The sequence below is a fragment of the Mirounga leonina genome, unplaced genomic scaffold (assembly GCF_011800145.1).
Source record: "Mirounga leonina isolate KUSES-001 unplaced genomic scaffold, KU_Mleo_1.0 Mir_201, whole genome shotgun sequence".
NCBI classification, from domain to species: Eukaryota; Metazoa; Chordata; class Mammalia; order Carnivora; family Phocidae; genus Mirounga; species Mirounga leonina.
In genome coordinates this window covers 28,343,064-28,364,092 of record NW_023270504.1, presented here as the reverse complement: position 1 = coordinate 28,364,092, position 21,029 = coordinate 28,343,064, and the positions used below count along the sequence as shown (strand labels likewise).

Sequence of the window (21,029 nt, the reverse complement as noted above, 5' to 3'; positions counted from 1 at the left end):
TATCTCCAGAGCTGGAGGCAAGGCTGAGAGATGTGGGGTGGGAACGGGCCGTGTCTGAGCCGTTGGAGGAGATGGACTGGGGAGTTGTGGGAGTTACTGCCTGGCTCCCCATCACGTACCAGCTGAACGAGCAGGTGTGAGGGACAGGCTGCTCCCCTGAGGCTGGGGCAGGGGAAGATGAGTAGTGGCCACAAGCACAGACCCCAGAGCCACACTGCCTGATAGGAATATAATGTAAGCCACATATGTAATTTTAAGTTCTCTAGGAGCCACACTTAAAGAGTAAAAAGAGGGGAACCTGGGTGGCTCAGTCGGTTAAGCGTCTGCCTTCAGCTCAGGTCATGATCTGGGATGGAGTCCTGCATCAGGCTCCTTGCTCAGCATGGAGCCTGTTTCTCCCTCTGCCTGCCACTCCCCCTGCTTGTGCTCTCTCTGTCTGTCAAATAAATAAATACAATCTTAAAAAAAAAAAAGAAATTGGTAAAATGAATTTTAATAATATATCAAACAACTATGTCTAAAATATTATCATTTAAATGTGCCATCAATAGTAAAAAAATATATTAATGAGATAGTTTATATTTTCTCATATGAAGTGTTGGGAATCTGGCGTGCATTTTACACTTACCAGCACATCTCACTTTGGATGAGCTGCTCTTCAAGGGCTCAATGGCCACATGTGGGTGGTGGCTAGTGTTTGGACAGTATAGCTTTATAGCCCGCCTGCCTGGGTCTGAATCCCTTTTCTGCCACTTACCAAGCTATGTGGCCTTGGGCAAGCTATCTGACTGCACTGTGTCTTACTCTCCCCTCTGCAAGTTGAAGAAAATATTAATAGAACCAACTTCATATGGTTAATGTGAAGATTAAATTAGTTAATATTTGTAATATGCTTAGTTTTTTACATGGCACATACTAAACTATACAAGTGCTTATCAAATAAATGGTCCTTAAACTCCGGACAGGCTAAGTTTTAATTTTGTAAGAGGGAGAGAGGCCAGGGATATGCTGGGAAGAACCCAGTCCTGGAGTGTCCCTATCTGTAGTCTGTGCCTCTACCCCGTAGTTCTGCGTCATGAAATTGTCTTCAGATCAGATGGACCTAATCTACTATTGCTGAAAAGAAGGCCCGCCTTCTGGACGTGAGAAGAAATGTCAGCACCCGTGTGATAAGACAGGTTCCAGTCCATCAACAGGTGTGTCCTGAGCATCTGTCCTGCTTGGGGCTTGGAACTGTGCTGGGTGGTGCTGAAGAAGCAAAAGCATCCTCCGAAATGCTCCATCGTAAATTACATGACCTCATGTTGGAATGGGGGTTGAGGTCACTTCCAGCACTTGGAGGTTTAAGCAATAGTCATGCTGCTTATGCAAGAGAGGAAGCAGAGCTGTATTAGTGGCTTCTGATACCCTCCTCCAAGCTCTGCCAGCCCCAGCACTGCCAGCCTGCCTCTCTTGGCATTGGCCCCCGCCGCCTGCACCTGCCCTCAGCCACTCCACAGTGGTCACAGAGCACCCACTGTGTGCCTGGCACTGTGCCAGGGGGCGGCGGGAGAGATGTGGAACGGAAGACCTGGTCCCTGTCCTCAGGGGGCTTACAGTCCAGCAGGGGAGACGGACTGAGTAGCAAACACCGAAAACCTGCAAGATTAAAGAAGGGCTAGTTAGAAGCACACACTAGGGCTGAGGGGATGCCTGGTAAAGGTGATTCCTTCTGACGGGGCTGGGAGGAGTCAGGGAAGGCTTCTCAGAGGAGGAGGCACTTGAGCTGGCTTTGAAGGATGGGTAGCGTTTCGATAGCTCTGTGTGTGTGTGTGTGTGCGCGCACGCAAGAGCGAGCGTGTGTGAACAGGAGCAAGAGGTGGGGCGGGAGAGAGGGAGAAATACAGGTGAGAAGATAGGAAAAGTGGTAATTTCAGAGTCATGGTCATAAAACTAGAGGAGGCGGGATATATAGGCTTTATGAGTGAGGTGGATTTGAACCAGGTAATCTGGGCAAAATGAGGACTTTTTAAACATTTATTTTTAAATTCACGTACAGCAGAATTTACTCTTTCTAGCATACAGTTCTCTGGGTTTTGACAACTGCAAAGTGTTGGGTATTCTCCAGCACGGTCAAGATACAGAATGGCTCCATCTCCCCCAAAGATTCCCTCATGCTGACACCCCTTTGTTGTCTGTCCGTCTGTCCCCCTCCCCCTGTCCCCGACCCATGCCCATCCCCTGACAACATGGCTCTTTCCACTCCTGTCATTGTGCCTTTTCAAGAATATCAGATGGAGTCATACAGTATGTGGCTTTTGGGCCTGCTTCTTTCACTCGGCATGATGCCTTGAGTCACCCAGTTGTGTGTATCAATAGCTTGTTCCTTTTCTTGCTGTGTAGGACTCCATTATATGCATACACTGCAGTGTGCTTATCCAGTCACTGGTGGACGGACTGTAGGTTGTTTCCAGCCTTTGTTGATTTTGAATAAAGCTGTTGTGAACATTTGTGTACAGGTTTCTGTGTGGACACAGGCCTTCATTTCTCTTGGATAAATAGCAAGGAGTGGGATTGCGGGTCCCCACGGTGGCGAACGTGCGACGGGTTCAGACACGCGCGGCTGTTGGCGCAAGCGTACCGCTCTGCATTGGTACCGGCGACGCGGGAGCGTTCTGGTGCTCCGATTCTTCAACAGCACTTGGTATTGTTGGCTTTTTGTTTCTGTCTTTGACAATGTAACCGGGGTGTAGTGGCATCTCATTATGGTTTTAATTTGCATTTCCTTAATGACCCGTGATGTTGAACATTTTTGTGTGTGTGCTTATTTGCCATTTATACAACTGCTTTGATGAAATGTCTGTCCAAATCTTTTACCTGTTTTTTCTTTTGATGGTTATGTTTTGAGAGTTCTTTAATATTCTGGATACAAGTCCCTTGTCGGATGTGCGATTTACACATTTTTGGAGAAAATTCATTTAAGGAGAAAATCTCTACAAGAAGATGTTGGGTATGAACGACTCTGAAAGCAAGGAAAGAGTTTGGTTGGTGTCCTGAGCCTTGGCCTTTCTTCAGGGGACCCAGGTGAGGTGGGGGCAGGGAACACCCAGGGAATGACCTATGCAAAAGAAGGAGGAGGCGGAGGAGGAGGGAACAAGGCCCTCTATGAAGTTCTTTTCCTGGCTTAGCACCCGCCATAGAGTATGCTTCCGAATAGGGGGCACAGGTGGTTTCTTGGTTTCCTAGGTACCTGGTCTACTCCTCAGGGCCCCTGGCTCAAGCTGGGCCAGCCCCATCCAGAACAACAAATGCTTGTGCCCAGTCTGGGTACCAGCCATTTACATGGCCTTGTTACCAAACTGGATGACCACGCATTCTGGAATGGGAGGTGGGGTGATTATTGGGTCTGCAGGGGTAAGCCACTGGTAGGTGTGTGGCTGGTGCAAGAGAGAATCAGTGCATTGAGATTTCCGGGTCAGGGTGGGTCCTCTGTGATGGTGACCTCAGCCTAGGGTCTGAGGGCTCTGGGCCATTAGAATCTCCAGAGCATTGCAGTCTGCATTTCTAGCCCTGTCCGGGCAGGGTAGCTCTGAGGCAGAAGAACATTTCTATGAAAGGTGACCAAGAGTAGGATAGGTGCTACCTCTCCTGCCTCTCGTCCAGATCAGCCTGTCCCTGCTCCTGTGTCCTGGCAGCTGGGGCACTGTCCAGATGCTGGAGCCTTCATTCTTCCCAGGGGCAGGCCCTTTCCAGAGATGATAAGACCTATAGGTGGAGAGAGGCCTGTAGGAGCCCTGTAGGTTCCCTGCAGCTCCCTGATGCTCTGGGCCTTTGGGGGCTGTTCCCCAGTGCTGAGAGCTCCTCCCTGAGCAGGGTGTGCACCCAGAGCCCCCACCCTTGGTGCCTTGTGCTGCGTGGGGGCCCAGTGTGGAAACACCCTGGGGTCCTGGCAGAGTGGGGCACAGTCACGTCTCTGGGAAAGCCGCCGACTGGAGCAAACCCACCCAAGGCTGGGGAAAACGAGCACTTGTTGAGCGGTAGCTGGGCTCAGGGAAATAAATTGGTTCAGTCCGTGCCCAGGGGGAGCCACTATTTGATGGAATTCAGTGGCAAAGCGTGTTAGGCAAAGACTCCCTAGTTCTGGGATCTACTTTGAGATCTGAATTTTCGTAGGACAGGACCACTTAAAGTGAAGTCCACTAGTTTGGTTCAGTACTTTTGCCTCTCTAAAACTTCGTAACCTTTGCTTTATTTTAGAATCCCGAAGAAAGGCCCCAAGGAGAAAAAAGTGCAAGTCTTACTCTCCTCATCTTAAAAAAAAAAAAAAAGTTAATAGCCTCACCACCCCCCCGCCTTTATTTTTATATTATTATTATTTTTTAGCAGTTTTGGGTTTACAGAAAAATGGAACAGAAAATACAGTTTCTTCTCTTCTCCCCCACTTACTTAATCCCATTGTCGACGTCTTGCATTGGTGTGGCATATTTATTACGTTGATGAGCCAATATTGATACTTTATTATTAAAGTCCATAGTTTACATCTGGGGTTCACTCCTTGTGTGTCCTGTGGGTTTTGACAAACGTGAATGTTAGGTATCCACTATTATAGTATTGTACAGAACAGTTTCACTGCCCTAAAAATCCCCTGTGCTCCACGTATCCCTCCATTGGTCCTTTTCCTGGGTCTGTGGTGCTGCCTTTTCCAGAATGTCCTGTGGTTGTGATCATACAGTGTGTATGTAGCCTTTTCAGATTGGCTTGTACTTAGCAAGATCCCTTTAAGATTCCTCCATGTCTTTTAGAGACTTATAGCTCATTTCTTTTTATCTCTGAATGATACTCCACTTTCCCCACCTTTTCTTTGTGTAAGTGGGGACACGGAAGTCCCGATAGGGGAATTAATCTGGTGAGGTTGAGCCTGGAGCCAGGTTTACCTTCCTTTGAGAACCTATTTGGAGGGGCTTCTGTGCAGGCACTGTGCCTAAAGCCCCATCACCGCTTCCTCAGCCCCTTTAGTGGCTCCGGGGCCAGCCCTGGGGTGGAGTGGGGAGTGGAGGCCGTGGACACCCACTTGCTGTGACCCAATTCCTGGATGTATTAGGGCCAGGCCCACAGACACCCACATCCCTGGCTGCTTGGAAGGGTGGCTGGGGCAGAGTCCCAGGTCCCAGCTCCTGGGAAGGTGGGTCCCTGTCCTCATTTGCCCTCCTGACCACCTCCCCGCCCCAGGATTGGGGGTTCTGGGGAATGGGTGGAGGGCTTGGGGCTATATCCACGGATCATCCTCTTCAACTCTGACTTATCTACTGCCCCTCCCTGTTGAGGCTTCTCTCACCGGCCTGCTGTCTCCACACCCTCTCCTCCTCCTCTGCCCCTCATTCCTCCTGCTCCTTTCCTGTCCACTGCGTCCCAGAGGGACTCACTCTTCCCTCCCTTGCCGCCCTCCATCATTCTGCCAAGAACCACCAATGTTCGAGAAGCCCTCCCGAGAGCCAGCTTCTGTGCCTGTACATGGGAGACACGATTGAACTGAATCCTCACAACAGTCCCATGAGGAGATAACATTATTACCTCTGGAATGTATTTGGGGGGACAGGCTTGGAGAGGTCTATAGCTTGCCCAGGGTTACTGGCCAGTTGGAGGCCCAGCCAGGATCTGAGCCTGGCCTCTGACTCCAGAGCCCAAGCGGGCACCTCTGCCCCACAGCACCCCTCTCCTGGCCTGGTGGGTGGGCCCTCTGTGACTGGTTCCTTCTGACACACTGGTGGGATGGTGGGATCCTCCTTTGCCTTTTCTCTCACCCCTCCCCGCTCCTGTCCTGTCAAGGAGCAGGGTGTGGTAAGTGTCTTCGCACTGCAAGGTCAGTGAGGGTGGTGGGTGGTGTAGACCGACTGGGCTGTGTTCCACGTTCTTTACCTGTTCTGTCTCTGTCCTTCATCAGAAGCTCTGGGGAGGTTAAACAAGTTCCTGATCAGCCACATGTCTGGTAAGAGGTACATTTTCCTTCAGGTCACATGACTCTGAAGCCTCTGCACAGCGGACCGGGCTCATGCCAGGCCTTCCCTGGAGCCTTGTGTGTGTTAGCGGACAAAGAGGCACCACTAGGGAGGCTGCTCTGGGGTGGGATTGGGACACCTAGGTTTTGTGTGGTTTTATTCTTTTTATAATAAAAGTGTTATTTGTTATATATATTTATATATATATATTACTCCAGCAAGCCCTGGCCGGCCATCTACAGTCACACTGGGGCCAGTTTTGTTCAGCTGAGCACATGGCTCAGCTCAGCCCATGGAGGTCCGTTTTTTGACTGGGTGTTTTCTCCTCCTTCGCTCCCTCTCTTTCCTTTCATCCCTAAGGACTTGCTGCCCGTGACCCAAATGCTGCCATCTTGTCTTTTCATTTCTAGCTATAAATAGGTCATTTTCCTGTGTCTCCTGTATTTCGGGCCCAGGTCCCTTAATCCCCTTCTCTGCCCACATCTCTCCCCCCTCCCCACATCTCCTGGTGCGCTTAAAAAAAAGTGTAAAATAACTGGACACATAAAATATTCATCGTTTTGTGACGGGCTTATTTCACTTAATATAATGTTTTCAAGGTTCATCCATGTTGCAGCATGTGCCAGAACTTCATTCTCTTTTTTCGGGCTGAGGAATATTGCATTGTATGGATTTGCCACATTTTGTGTCCATTCACCTGTTGATGGACATTTGGGCTGGTTCCACCTTTTGACATTTCTGTCTCCATGAGCTGTTGTATTCCCAGTACCTTGAGCTCAGGGTCTATTAAAATCCTGCCTCCTACCCCCAAGATATTCATCTATAATTGTTTAATGTGTTACCCTCCCTGAGTACACTTGATTCTTAGGATTCGTGGTAGTTCTGTAACGTCACCGAGCACACTGGATTAGCAGATACTGTACCACTGCTTCTAGCGGTTGGGGTGAGGTCCCTGGGAGCATCTAGCGCAGTGTTTTCAACTGATTAATTCATAACTTTTGTTTTATGTGTGTTTCTGTTCAAAGACACCTTATTTCTTTCATAGATATTACTGATTTCTTACCGTTGAACTCACAGCGGACAGCATTGTAGGTCACACCCGAAGCTTATCACACTCCTGTCTCGTCTCCAGAGGGCACACGGCAGCCTTCTTGCACTTAGGAACACGAGCCCGCGCTGCAGCACTGCGCTTGGGAGGGCCTGCTTAAACTGCGAAATCAATAGCAAAAAGTACAAAGATGCGAACCAGGTGGCACCGAAGAGACCGTGCAAAGGCCTGTCGTTTCTAGTGTGAGCACTGGAGCCAGAAGGCCGAGTGTAGCCTTGTTCCCCCTGGGCTGGGAATGCGTGCGATGGCAGCTCCCAGTTTCGGTGGCGCGGAGCGTGTGTGTATCTGCAGATAACCACAGAAGCACTGCAGGTATGGATCTCGGGCTTCCAAATGTTAGTGAGTAGGCACATTTGCAAATACAGAATCTGTGAATATTCTGTGAGTACGAAGGATAGACTGTACTTGCATCTTCTCGGGAAACCCTGGACCCCCACCCCCACGAGGCTGAAGGATGTTGAGGGCAGGACTATGTCATTGGTGACCTTGTACCCAATGCCTGGCAATATAGTAGGTGCTCAGTATACAGTTGTGAATGAAGGAGTGGGCGACTCCAAGGGCTAAAGCCCTAATGGTGTCAGGCATGAAAATAGGAAGGAGGGATCTTTCTGGCTGTGGAACCTGCTTATCCACATGTGTGGGTTGCCTGCTGCCCTCCTTCCTAGGAACCAACTCTCTCCTCTTCCAGAGGCATCCAGATGATGGCCATGGCCATTGCAATTGTGTAGCAAAAAAGTGCAGGGCTGAGGCTGAGTTCTGGTCCCAGTTTTAACTAGCCATGGGGCCTTTTGGCAAGTCGTTTTACCTCAGGACTGTAGGGTGGAGGATAACTTTCTCCTCTGGGGTTTTCCTCATGCACGCAAACCTTGGGATGCCCACGTGTCCCAGTTGGGACCTTCACCAGAGGCTGTGGGGGCCTCTAGCTCCCCTTCGCTGGTCAGTCCTGGCGCCAGTACCCATCCCTGTTACTCTTCACATTCAACTTAAATCCTGCGTGTTGTAGAATCAGACCACTTCCCCCTCCTGTGGTCCACAGAACTGTTGGCAAGGAGGTCTAAGCAGCATTGTGGTGGGCAAGAGGCGGTTTGCTGAGCGGAAGGGACCGAACCTTGCCGCTTAGAGTTTTGGAGCTTGGGTGCAGCACTGCACCTGGGGTGGCCCCAGCGTCGTCATCTGAAGTGGGTGTTGGGAGGAGATCTAGTCAAGGGCTTATTAGCCCAGGGCCAGACAAAGAGTGGGTATGTGAAAATGTACTTCCTACTCTTTTTTTTTTTTTTTAAGATTTTATTTATTTGGCAGAGAGAGGGAACACAAGCAGGGGCCGAGGGAGAGGGAGAAGCAGGCTTCCTGCCGAGCAGGGAGCCTGATGCGGGGCTCGATCCCAGGACCTGGGATCATGACCTGAGCCGAAGGCAGACGCTTAACGACTGAGCCACCCAGGCGCCCCCCCTCCTAGTCTTAATATGAAAACAGTTCTCTCTTTGGTGAGCAGAATGTCTGTCCCTCAGTGTCTTGTTGGTACTTCCTTCACAGCTAGGCCTCCCTCCCACGAGTGCTGGGCCACCTGAACCTGTCTAGCAGGTCATCTGCCCAGTACACGGGGGCCGTGCGCTAGGAGGGGAGGCAGCACTGTGTGTTGGGGAAGTGGGCCTCCCCACTGTGACCCTGCCCTTGCCTGGAGGGTGGGTTCTCTTCTCTTCCTTCTTCTGTCTCCCAGCCTCCTCAGTTACAACGAAGCAGCCGGTCTTCTTAGGCACCTTGGGGGATGTAAATTGGACCTGATCCTCAAGCATCCTTGGCTGTTGATGGCAAAGAAGACATCAACTTAGGGTTGAGGACAGAGACCTCTGAGGCAGCCCAGTGAGCAGTTCAGGCAGCACATGGTAGACACCTGAGGCCTTTGTGGCCCCGGCCAGGAAGCCCTTCCGGGCAGAGGCAGGCCCCAGCTCGAGCTGCATGCTTTGTGCCTGCTTCCACCGAAGCCACTCACACTCTGTAGCACTTAGCCTCCTGTGGCCTGTCTAAGGTCTAAGCCTGAGGGCCCGAACCCCTTTCTCCAGAGTTTAGGCCAAGAATAGGTACTCAGATGGTTTTTTAAAAATAGTTTTCTTTTTTTTTAATTTCATTTTTATTGAGGTCCATGAAATGAAATGAAATGAAAATTGTATGATATCTTAAGTATGCATTATGGGGATTTGGTATGCATACACATTGTGAAAGGATCCCCCCATCTAGTTAATGAACACGTCTGCCATTTCACATCTTTCTTTTTGGTGAGAACATTTAAGTTCTACTCTCAGCAACTTTCAGTTACACAATACAGTGTTACCAGCTATAGTCCCCGTGTTACACATCAGATCCTCAGGCCTTACTCAGCTTATGGTTGAAAGACCTCCCCCTACTTCTCCCACCCTCAGCAGATGTTTGTTAATGCACTGGTGTCAGGAAAGAAGGAGGTCCACCCTAAGCAGGAAAACAGTGTGAGTGAACTCGGGGTCCAGGGGCTGCTGAGGAAACCAAGGGGGCTGAAGGGAAGAGTGGGAATGAGTTTGGGGTCTGCTGTTCCTGATTTCCCCTCCTGTTTTTATTAAGAAATGGGGTCAGGACAGTGAAGGCTTAGAGACATATCCCAGCCCCCCAAATCAGGGAGTTTGCACAGAGGTCTATATCTTGTACTTGTGCTTCAGTGTGTACAGCACCTTTTGGCACTTGATGGTTGGGCCCAGGCTCCAGAGTCTAGTCCAGTGGGAAGGACCAAGGTAATGATGGGAGGGGCCATTTTCATCTCCACTCAAAAATGTATTGATATGGGAGAGCCACATTCCATCCAACGTAGATGCTCTTGTAACCACAACTATGTTGGATTGGGCAAAGCACCTGGGGTGCAGAGACATAACTCCACTGGCCTTGGTAACCAAGCCTTGCAGATAAGGCCACCAGCCTGAAGAAGGACTCCTGTTCTTTATACCTCTGAGACTCAAAATACAGTGGAAGATTAGAATGGGTCCCCTGGAAGGAAATCCTGTTTTTTTCTTTCCTCCCAGCTTCTCAGTTAAGGAGTCATTGGGATGAAGGTGGTTGTTCTTTCCAAGGGCCCCAGGGAAGAAGCATCAGATGCTGAGGCATCACAGGTCATGTCAGGGCCCACAGGTTATGAGGAGCCTGATATAGTTGGAACCTTTAGCCTGGATCCCAGAGCTCTTGGAATCTGAGCCGGGAGAGGAGGGGGGGTGCTCAGGCCCCTTCTGAATTGTCTCTCCCTAACGCTGGATGACAACAGGTGGGTCTTACAAACTTTCTGAGTTTCAGTCCATCTGATTTGGGGTCAGGAGCACAGGGAGGAAGTTATAACATGTGTTGACCCTCAACAAGTTAAAAGATTTTGTGATAAAAGGAAATGAGTGGTAGATTTGTTCTTGATGGAGGAAAGGGAATCAGTGGGATAACTGATACTATGTAAAGTAGGATGACATCTGTCTAAATTCCCGATACTGAGCCAGGAGAGTTGGGGCAGGTGCTAAGAAATAATCGTTTGCTCAGGTAGCTCACAATCCAGTGGGGGAAACAGGTGAACACAGACCAGGCACTATCCTGTGTTGAGTTGCATCTTGGGGATTCTACCAGCCAGCAGGAGAAGGGTGGAGCTTAGTGATCACTGATGGCCATGGAAGGGTCCAGAAGTGGTGGGCTTTGGGAGCAGGAGATGGAAATCCTGAGGATGCAACTCTAGACCAGGTAGGGGATGGGATTAGAGGGGATGAGGTCTGGTTCTGCCACTTTCTCAGGGCAAGTTATTTGCCCTCCCTGAACCTTGGTTTCTTCAATTTATACCTGAGGATCATGATTCCCTTCCTGTCCTGGAAGTGTTTTTGAGGAGTTTATTCTCATTATTAAAAAAATCTTAATAAATGCTTATAAGTTCTAATTCTCCTGAAAATTCCTGAGTAACTGGCATCTGTGGACCCTAGGGTGGAGCTGAGTGTTGTTTGAGCCTGGAGTTTGCATTGGGTGGGCCATCTGGTGGGCTTTTGGGTGGGGCTGGGGGCAGAACCAGAGGCCTCCAAGCCAGGCCCTGGAAACCAAGCCAAGGATTATTTTTATTCCTCTGTTCATGGCACATGGCCCAGGCATAACTGGGCCATCTGTCTTCCCCTCCCGCTCTCGTCCTGGCAGGCCCATGGGGGTCAGCGTGGAGGGTTTGGGGAAGTAGGAAGAGTGCGCATCTTTCTCTGGGCTGGTGTTGGCTTACCCTCCGTTCTGCTAGCTGCAGGGCCTAGGCTGTGTGGGAGGTTTGCCTAGTGAGGGGAGGCAGCTGCCAGGCCTGGGGCTGTGGGCGGTAAGGCTGGGAGAGGCCAGCCACTGAGAGCTATGGCCTGGGGGCAGCAGGGCCACTCAGGGCTGGGAGCAACCCCACTTCAGTAGCAAATCCTGAGGCCTGGGGCCTTGTGTGATCTCCTGCTGCTCCTGGGATGGACCCAGTCTTGGGAACACGAAGTACAGGTCCTCAGAGACCTCACTCGTGGGCCAGCATCTGACATGAATCTCTGGTTCTCCCCAGGTCTGGTGTTCTGCTGGGTTGCCCTGGGTGTGACTTCTACAGGGACCGAAGGTGCTTACTTCAACCAGCCAATCTAGCTCAGCTCGGGTGAAGGAAGGGCCCAGAGACTCTAGTCCTCAGAAGGGTTCATATAGTATCAGGGACATTGGGCCTCCCTCCTTTCCTTCCCTCCTTTCTGGCCTCCATATCACCCTCTGCCTGGCTTGGAGTATTCATCTGTGTTTAGTGCCAGGTCTCAGAATCTAGGCTAAAGCCAGGACCTACAAGACCTTAAGTATTAATGTTATTAATTAGTTAACATTAATCAATATTAGGCATTAAGGCTTAAGATACATGTGCCTATTAGATCCATTTAGAACTTTAGACCTTCCACGTGAGGCGTTATTTATAGACAATGATGGTGACAATTAATATAGCTCTTACTGAGCACTGACTGTGTGTTAGGCCCTGTACTAGTTAACATCTGATCTTGTTGATCAGCATATGGGACATCTCTCCATGGCAGATCAGTTCTCCAGCCTTCTTTGAACAAAGCCCCAGGTGAAAGTCTGTGTGGTATGTCTAAAGGCTACTTAGGAGAGCTTCCAGAGGAAGTGGAGGGTCTGGGCAGGGAGTGTGAGCCACAGACACTGTAGGACAGAAAGAATCTTAGATCCCAATCTAAGAAATGGACGAATTTGACCATGGTCAGGATTGCTTGTGACACTGGAACCAGAACCGGTCTCTTGACTCCCAGACATCACACTTTTATGTTACAAACCTCCAAAAACTCAAACTCTCTCTCTGGTGTGCCAAAGTCCAGACATTTACTGATATTTTCTTTGGTTTCCTGACACTAAACATGGAACAGTTCATTCTCCCCATAGAGAAATCATTATTTCACAAAGGACACTTAGCAAATATCCACTCATTTGTTCATTCTCTTGTTCCCCAGCATTGTGTAGGGTGCTAAGGACTTAGTAGAGAAAGACAGCTATCCCCACCCTCATGGAATCTGAGGTACGGTGAAGGATGTCAATCATTCCTGGGGGCTGGGGGCTCAGATATGGAAAGCATGGGGATCTGTAGGAGGACAGAGGCGGGTGCCTAATCCAGACTTGAGGTCTGGGTCATCCTCCCAGAGAAAGTGAATTTTGGCTGGACCTTAAAGATGAGTAGGAGTTAGGTGAAAGGATGGGGAGGAAGGCTGTAGGCTGCACTTCCAGGTGTGGAGAATGAGCTTAGCATGTCGGAGGTATCATTTGGATAATGGAGTTTGGGGGTTGGGAGTACAAAGAAGGGGGTGTAAAGGATGGTGCAGATGCATGGAAGGTATGGCAGGAGAGCAGGAATCAGCTGATGAAGGGCCTTATAAAATCCTATTATGGGGCACGTCATTTTATCTAAGGTCATGGGAAAGCCATTGAAAGATTTTAAGTAGAGGAATCACAGGATCACATTTATATTGCAGAAAACTCATTGTGGCTGCTGAAAGACCATGCAGTCTGCATGGGGTTGGCACAGTCACCCGGGTGAGCACTAGCAGAAGCTTGGATTAGGGCTCTGAGCTAGAAGGAGGTGTGGTTTCAAGGAGACTTTCAGGAGATAGGATGTGGTTGTTAGTTATTTAGGGGAGATACGAGGGAAAAGTCAGAATATACTCTTAGGTTCCTGGCCTCTGGGCGGTTGGTGGTGTCATTTCAGGACTCAGTGGCCAGCTGAAAATTTGATTTTGGACATGCTGAATTTGAGGAGCTTTGGAGAAGTCTGATTGGAGCTGCCTGGTACGCAGTTGCCATATGTAGCTAAACTCAGGAAGGACATACAGATTTGGGAATCAAAAATATGCAGTGGGAGTGTAAGCCATGGGTGGGGATCCCCCAGGAGTTATGTATGGGGGTTTAAAAGGAGAGGTCAGGACAGAGCCCTGAAGAAAACACTTAGAGAAGGCCAAAGAGAAGAAAGGAAGAGTGAAGACAATGAATTAAGACAACTTGAGAATGGTCTTTGTTCTTCCTCATATTTTGAAAACCAGCTTGTTAAGTTCTGTGGAAGACCTTGTGGGATTTTTTTATCATAATTTCATTGAATTTATGATTTTTTGGTAGAGATTCAACATCTTTATGATATTTTCCCACCCATGAACACAGTTTCCTCTCCTTTTATTTAGATATTTTATGTCTTTTTTTTTTTTTTAAGATTTTATTTATTTATTTGAGAGAGAGAGAATGAGAGACAGAGAGCACGAGAGGGAAGAGGGCAGAGGGAGAAGCAGACCCCCTGCTGAGCAGGGAGCCCGATGCGGGACTCGATCCCGGGACTCCAGGATCATGACCTGAGCCGAAGGCAGTCGTTTAACCAACTGAGCCACCCAGGCGCCCTATTTTATGTCTTTCAAAACAGTTAACAGTTTTCTTTGTAAAGGCCTCATTTATTGTTAATCAACAGGTAAATTATGACTTTGATTTCTAAATGCAATATTTTAGAAAATTGTATTGTCTGATACCTTATTTCTGGTATAAGAGAATGTAATTGTAATTTGTCAAATCCTTTCAGTCTTCTATCATAATTCCTTACAATGACAGTTTACTTCTTTTCTTCCATTCTTCACATCTTTTTCTTATCCTACTGTGTTGGCTAGGACTGTGTTAGTTAAGTTCTTGGCAGAACCAGACTTTACAGTGTGAGTATAAATGTTGAAAGTGGGCATTCTTTATCTTATTTCTGACTTTAAAGGTAATGCTTCTAGTGTTTAATCAGTAAGAGCTGTGCAGGTGAAAGTTCTGGTCACCAATTCCAACGTGGGTGTGAGAGTGGGGTTGGGGTGTGGGGTGAAGGATGTTCTCACACCAACCAATGAGTCTCCAGGACCAGCCCGGTGTCCTACAATTCAGTTCACTTCTGAGAGTGTCTACCTGGAGGTAGTCATATCCCACAGGTTAAGGGCTTAGTCCTACAAGACTGTCCGCCAACCCCAGACACCAGTGGCAAGATTGGAGGTTCCAATGATCTCTCCTTGGGTTCAATTGATTTGCTAGAGTGGCTCATAGAATTCAGAGAAACACTTTACTTACTAGATTACTGGTTGATTATGAAAAGATATAACTCAGAAATAGCCAGATGGAAGAGATGCATAGGGCAGGGTTGGGGGAAGGGCGTGGAACTTCTGTGACCTCAGCAAGTATGTACCAGTCATTCCAAATCTCCATGTGTTCACCGGCTCACCAGCTCTCTGAACCCTCTCCTTTTGAGTTTTTATGGAGGCTTCATTACATAGGCACAATTGATTAAATCACTGGCTATTGGCAATTAATTTAACCTCTAGTCCCTCTCCCTTCCCTGGATTTTTTGGGAGGGGAGAAGGTGGGGTGGGACTGAAGGTTCCAACCCTCTAATTACATGGTTGGTTCTCCTGGCCACCAGCCCTCATCCTTAGCTGTATTCCAAAAGTCACCACATTCACATAAGACACCTTTATCGCTCTCATCACTTGGCAATTCCAAGGGTTTTAGGAGCTCTGTGCTAGAAACCAGGGCAAAGACCAAATACACATTTCTTATAAATCATAACATCACAGTGGGTTTGGGAAGATATCTTCTGTCACATTAAGAAAGTTTGTTTTTTAGAGTTTGCTAAGCATTTTTGTTGTGACTGGGTCTTGAGTTTCACCAAATGCATCTTCCGATATTATAGTTCAGAAACATGGTTTTCCTTGCATGTGCATGCATGCATGAGTGGGTATTGCATGACCAGACTTAGTCATGATCATTGCTGTTATTGTTTTTATAGAGTTAATATTGTTTAGATTCACTTTTATTTTTATCACCACGTTGTTCACCTCTCTTCACGTGTGTAATGCCTTCTATTCCTAGAAGTTCCTTTTACAAAAATCCCTCCTGTCCTGTTTTTTTTTTTTTTTTTCTTTTTTAGTGAGGGTGTGTTAGTGGTAAATTCTCTCCATCTTCATCTGAAAATGCCTTTATTTAATGTTCACTCTTGAGTGATATTTTGGTTGGGCTTTTAATTTTAGGTTAACAGTTATTTTTCTCTCAACAGTTTGGAGACGTAACCTTGGGTCTTCTAGTGCTACTGTTAGAAGTCCACTGTCCGTATATATAGTTAATGTCATAGTCCTTCCTTTGTAGGTAATTTGTCTTTTTTTTTTTACTCTTGATGCTTTTAAGATCTATTCTTTGTTTTTGGTATTCTGCAATGTCCTTACAATGCGTGTTGATTTTATTTGAATTTTTCCTCGTTAGTATTCAGTATGGTTCCTTAATTGGGGGATTCATGTATTTCATTATTTCTGGAAAATTTCCTTGCCATTATCTTTTCAAATGTTGTTCTACTTCATTTTCTGTATTCTGTCCTTCAGGAATGCTAATTGGAGGTATGTTGAACTGCCTTATTTTGTTCTCCTTGCTCTTTGTCATTTAAAAAAAAATACATTTCTGAGTAATATCTTCAGATCTGTCCTCCAGGTGTTAATTCTTTCTTTAGCTGTGTCTAATATGCTATTAATCTCAGTGAAACCGTTGGGTTTTAACTCCAGTGACTAAAATGTTCATTTCTAAATGTCCTGTTTGGTTCTTTTTCTAGTCTGCTTTGTGTTTTTTGATAGTGTCTAATTCTTTCTCATGTTTCCAATTCTTTGTTTAAGTTAATAATTATTTTAAATACCATTCTGTAATAGTTTTTATCTGATAGTTCAGTTATCTCTAGTTCTTGGGGCTCTAATCCTATTGAATCTTGATCACCGTAGATTGTTTCCTCTTTCTTATATGTTGCAACTTTGGATTTTGAGATCTTTTTTTAGCAAGGCTTTATCTTTAGGAATTCTCTGCAATATGGGTTAAGACTGTCTTTCAGAGATTTTTCAGCCATGGACCACTATTTATTTTTATGAATTGGCTGTGAATTCCTGAGTAATGTAAAATTCAAATTTCAAATCCACTTAAGGTCAAGGCAGGCCTTTGGTTACAAATATTTAGGAAAGACAGTTCTCTTCTCCTTTTTCTTTTCTTTTCTTTCTTTTTTACCTAGGACTTAGGCCAAGACAAATAATCTTCCTGGTCATATTTTGTTAGTATTCTTTCTTTTATCTGAGGATTGAGGTATGGTTCCAAGTTCCAACCTCCCTGTATCTGTTAGGTCTAAGCTGTCATCTGAGTGGTCATTAAAACTCATTGGCTTCATTACCAAGATCAACTTCTCCCCCCTTGCCTCCCAGGGCAATTGTAGTAATGGCTCATTTACTTATTCCTTTAACTTAGAGTTCTTTCATTTTGGGCCTCTAGATGTTTCTTCTGAAGACAGCTGTACATTTAAAAGTATTATATTTGTTATATTTTATTTATCATTTCTAAATTTCTTTTAGAGAGTGAGAATTTTCAAGTCATCTACTTTACTGCCATTAAAGGTAAAGGTTGTTTTTTTTTTAAGATTTTATTTATTTTAGAGAGAGAGAGATAGCAATAGTTTTCACCTCCAGGATGCTCTAAGACTTTCCCAGAGCATTCCTCACTTTCTTTTCCTTCTCCATACATGAAGCCCCACATATCCCACAGTTCCTCACAAAGAGGTGGGTACGAGGGTGAGTATGGTCAACGTCCACAGTGAAGGAAAAGGAGGAGCTGAGTGAGGGGTGGGGGGGTACAACCTAGGAGGGACTAGAAGTTCCAAGGAACTTGGCCAAGCTGCAGGCACTTAGACTCCCAGCCCTGTGTTTGGGCTAGTGGCAAAGGGCAGGGTTGTGTTGTCAGCTTGTGGAGACACCAGCAAATCAACCGTGCTATAGCCCTGATCTGTGACAATCTTCCAGGGCCAAAATCTTCCTTTGAAAAGAGCCCAAGCTGAGGATGGAATAGGAGAATGATGAACTGCGTTTTATTTTGTATCCCCCCCCTTTTTTTTAATATAAAATTTTAATTGTAGTAAAAAACATAAGATTTATCATCTTAACCATTTTTGAGTATGTTAGTTTGGTAGTGTTAAAAGTTATATTCATGTTGCTGTGCAACAGATCTCCAGAAATTTTTCATCTTGCAAAATTGAAACTGTATACTGATTGAACAACAACTCCCCACTTCCTCCTCCCCCCAGCCCGTGGGAACCAGCATTTTACTTTCTGTCTATGATTTTGACTACTTTAGATACCTCTTATAAGTGGAATCATACAGCATTTGTCTTTCTGTGGTTGGCTTTTTTCACTCAGCATAATGTCCACAAGGTTCATCCACACTGTAAGGCTGTTCTTCTTTTTTAAGGCTGAATAATATTCCCTCTTGTGTATATAGCACATTTGGTTTATCCATTCATCTGTCCATGGACACCTGGTCTGCTTCCACCTCTTGGTTATTGTTAATAAGGCTGCTATGAACATGGGTGTACAAATATCTCTTCAGGACCCTGCTTTCAGATTTTTTGGATATATACCCAGAAGTGGAATTGTTGGATCATATGGTAGTTTTCTGTTTAATTCTTTGAGGAACCTTCCGACTGTTTTCTGTAGTGGTTACTATTTTATATTTCTACCAATAGTGCACAATAATTTACATCCTTTTTGCCCCTTGTTGATTTGATGTCAGAACATCTGTTAGTCCTTGGTCCCTGTCTCCTACTTCTCAGCCCTGTCTTGGATTCTTAGAGCTATGCTCAGAGAGTGCCTAGGCCATTGTGCTCATTTGACAGGGTGGGAAGCTGGGGTCTACAGAGGGGAAATGACCTGCCCTAGATTCCAGGCCTCCTGATCCTCCCAGACCTTTCACGTCACTCTTTATCCTCTGGGTCCCTGGCCTGACACCACCTGTGCTATGGATGGCCAAGCAAGGAAGAGCAACTGATTCTAGGGCTTGGCATTCCCCGGGATGCCCTGGCCCACGGCCACATAGTTCTTCCTCCAATGCTGTGGTTTCTGCCCAAACAGGTCCAACGGGCGCTCCTCCAAGCGGAGCCTTGGAGGGCAAGGCCGGCACCATTACCTCCAACGAGTGGAGCCCTCCTAACTCCCCTGAGGGGAGCAACGTCTCTGGGGGCAGTCAGGCGTTGGACAAGCCCATTGACAATGACGCGGAGGGTGTGTGGAGTCCGGACATTGAGCAGAGCTTCCAGGAGGCCCTGGCCATCTACCCGCCTTGTGGCCGGCGCAAGATCATCCTGTCAGACGAGGGCAAGATGTACGGTAAGGAGCCTGTTGGGGTGGGGTGGCAGACCCCTGCCCTCATGGTTCAGTTCTGGAAATAAGGCCCAGGCATGGGGTGGGCACAGCACCCTTGGGGTTCTCCAAGTAATGGAAGTGGGAATGACCACTGGGGCATTTATCAGGTGGATGCTGCTTCCTTCTGTCCTAAGTTCCCAAGGGATGGGAAGGCATGTGAGGAGAAGCCTTTGAGAGGGTGAGAAGCTGTGGTAGTAGAAGACTTGGGAAAGGGAAGAACACCCCCCATCCTCCGAGAGCAGACTGGGAGAGTCCCATAAGCTGCCTTCCAGGCAAATGCCTCATCAGTTCCCTGCTCCCCACCCTTGGCTGTGAAGGGAGGTTAGGGAGGTGGTTACTGGCCTCATTCCCCTCATTTGCGCACACACTCAGTCGTGAGCCAGGCCTAGGTGGGGAAGCTCTGGCCCCTGCTCACAATATGGTGGGGGTAGGGGAGGTGAACACACGTAGAACGTGCTACAGGGCAGGTGTGGAGTGTCCCAGGAGAGAGTCCAGCAGAGTTCTGTAGACCTTCACTCAGGAAAGGTCCCCTCCAGCTCAGAGCCATCTGGAAAGGCTTGATCTTTGGGAGTGGCTGAGAATGGGGGAACATACAGAGATACTTTATGTCCAGTAGCCATGTGGGAAGAACAAAGCTGTCTGCCTGGGGCTGTGCTGACCTTTGGATGGAAGAGAGGGTATGTGGGAAAAGTGGAACAAAACCAAAAACTGAATAGCTATTGGAAAGCCCCGGTCAGGCTTCCATTCCCGGGACCGCCCAGCTTGAAACACCGGGCTTGGGCAGGTACCGGGAGGGTTTCTGTAACTGGCGAGCGCTCCTGACAACAGAGGGCCCTGACCTGGCTCCCAACAAGATGGCTCCAGGCCATGTGCCCACCCCCAGGGGTTTCCGTTCGGGTTCTCTCTCCTCCATGCAGCGTTGGTTCCCACTCAGCTCCCCCAGACAGAGACCTTGTCAGCTGTCTAAAGGGCGCTGTATGAGGGGCTCGTGGGGGCTGGCCATGTTCGTCTCCGAGGGCTGCTGTAGGAAATGACCACCAGGGGTGGCTTCACACGGCAGCACTGTATTTTCTCACAGCTGAGAAGTCTGGAGTCAAGGTGTCTTTAAGGTTGGTGTCTTTTGGGGGCTCTGAGGGAGGATCTGTTTCAGTCTCTCTCTTAGCTTCTGGTGGTTGCTCGCAAGCCGGGGCCTTCCTTGGCTTGTAGCTGCATCACTCCAGTCTGTGACTCTGCTGTCACTCTGTTGTCACATGGCCTTCTTCCCTATGTGTCCTCTCCTGTTCTTATAAGGATAGTAGTCACACCTAATCCAGTGTGACCTCATCTTAGTACAACTGTAAAGGTCCTATTTCCAAATAAGGACACATTCTGAGGTTCTGGGTGGACACTCTTCAACTTAGTTCAGCTAGACGGAGCACATGTCCAATTTGTTACCACCTTGGGGACCCACGGGGCTCTCACAGCCCCTGGCACTCATCCTTTACCTGCAGCCTTCCCTACAAGGCCACAGTGATTCCTCTCGTTCTTTTATTTGTTGGGGGAGCAAGGTCCGTGCTAGTTGGACCCTGGGTCTCATCCTCAGGCACCAGTTATAACTGTGCATCTCTCCTCACCAGCCCCATGGCTGTGGCTTTGCTGGGTCCGCACAGAGTCTCTCTGATTTCTGTGGGCCTCCGTGCCCTGGGTCGGCCCCCTATACTGCTCTTGCCCTAACCATTTCCTGCTCTGGTGTTTGCTTCTTACTTCTGGCCCCTATGGAAGCTTCGTGGAAGAGACTGCTGACATGTATGGAGCACCAGGTGTGGGATCAAGTGCTTTACATAGGTTATTCCCATGGAGCTGGAGAGGAATGGAGAACTGGTATCTTTGGTTCTTTCTACTACTTTGGTGGAGAGTGGGGTGGGTGTTGATGCAGAGCTGAGGGGTGAAGGTGAGAAGGGGTGGGGAGCGCAGGACAAACCTTGAGAGCTGTCCAGGTCTCTTGTTGGGAAGCCATGATGTGTCTTCAGGATACTGAAGGATACTTGGCAGGATATCTTTGTGCTTGAAGGAACAAATTTTCTGGCAAACACATGTGGCCAAGGGGCATTCAGCAGGAGAGAGCTGAGGGTGCTGCAGGTATCTGGTGGGGGGGGGGCATGGAGATGGCAGAACGTGGCAGAATCAGCAGACATTTATTGGAGTGCCACTGTG

General features: G+C 47.8%; 1 protein-coding gene across 4 annotated transcripts in view; it reads left to right on the top strand.

Moving 5' to 3' along the window:
• The window catches only part of TEAD4 (TEA domain transcription factor 4), a 66,448-nt gene that overhangs the window by 6,851 nt on the left and 38,568 nt on the right, over positions 1 to 21,029 (top strand). For all 4 annotated transcript variants that reach the window (XM_035028459.1, XM_035028460.1, XM_035028461.1 and 1 more), the window contains one exon: positions 18,546 to 18,800. In XM_035028459.1, coding sequence (XP_034884350.1) covers positions 18,546 to 18,800 — 255 coding nt within the window. The remainder of the gene's footprint in view (positions 1 to 18,545; positions 18,801 to 21,029) is intronic.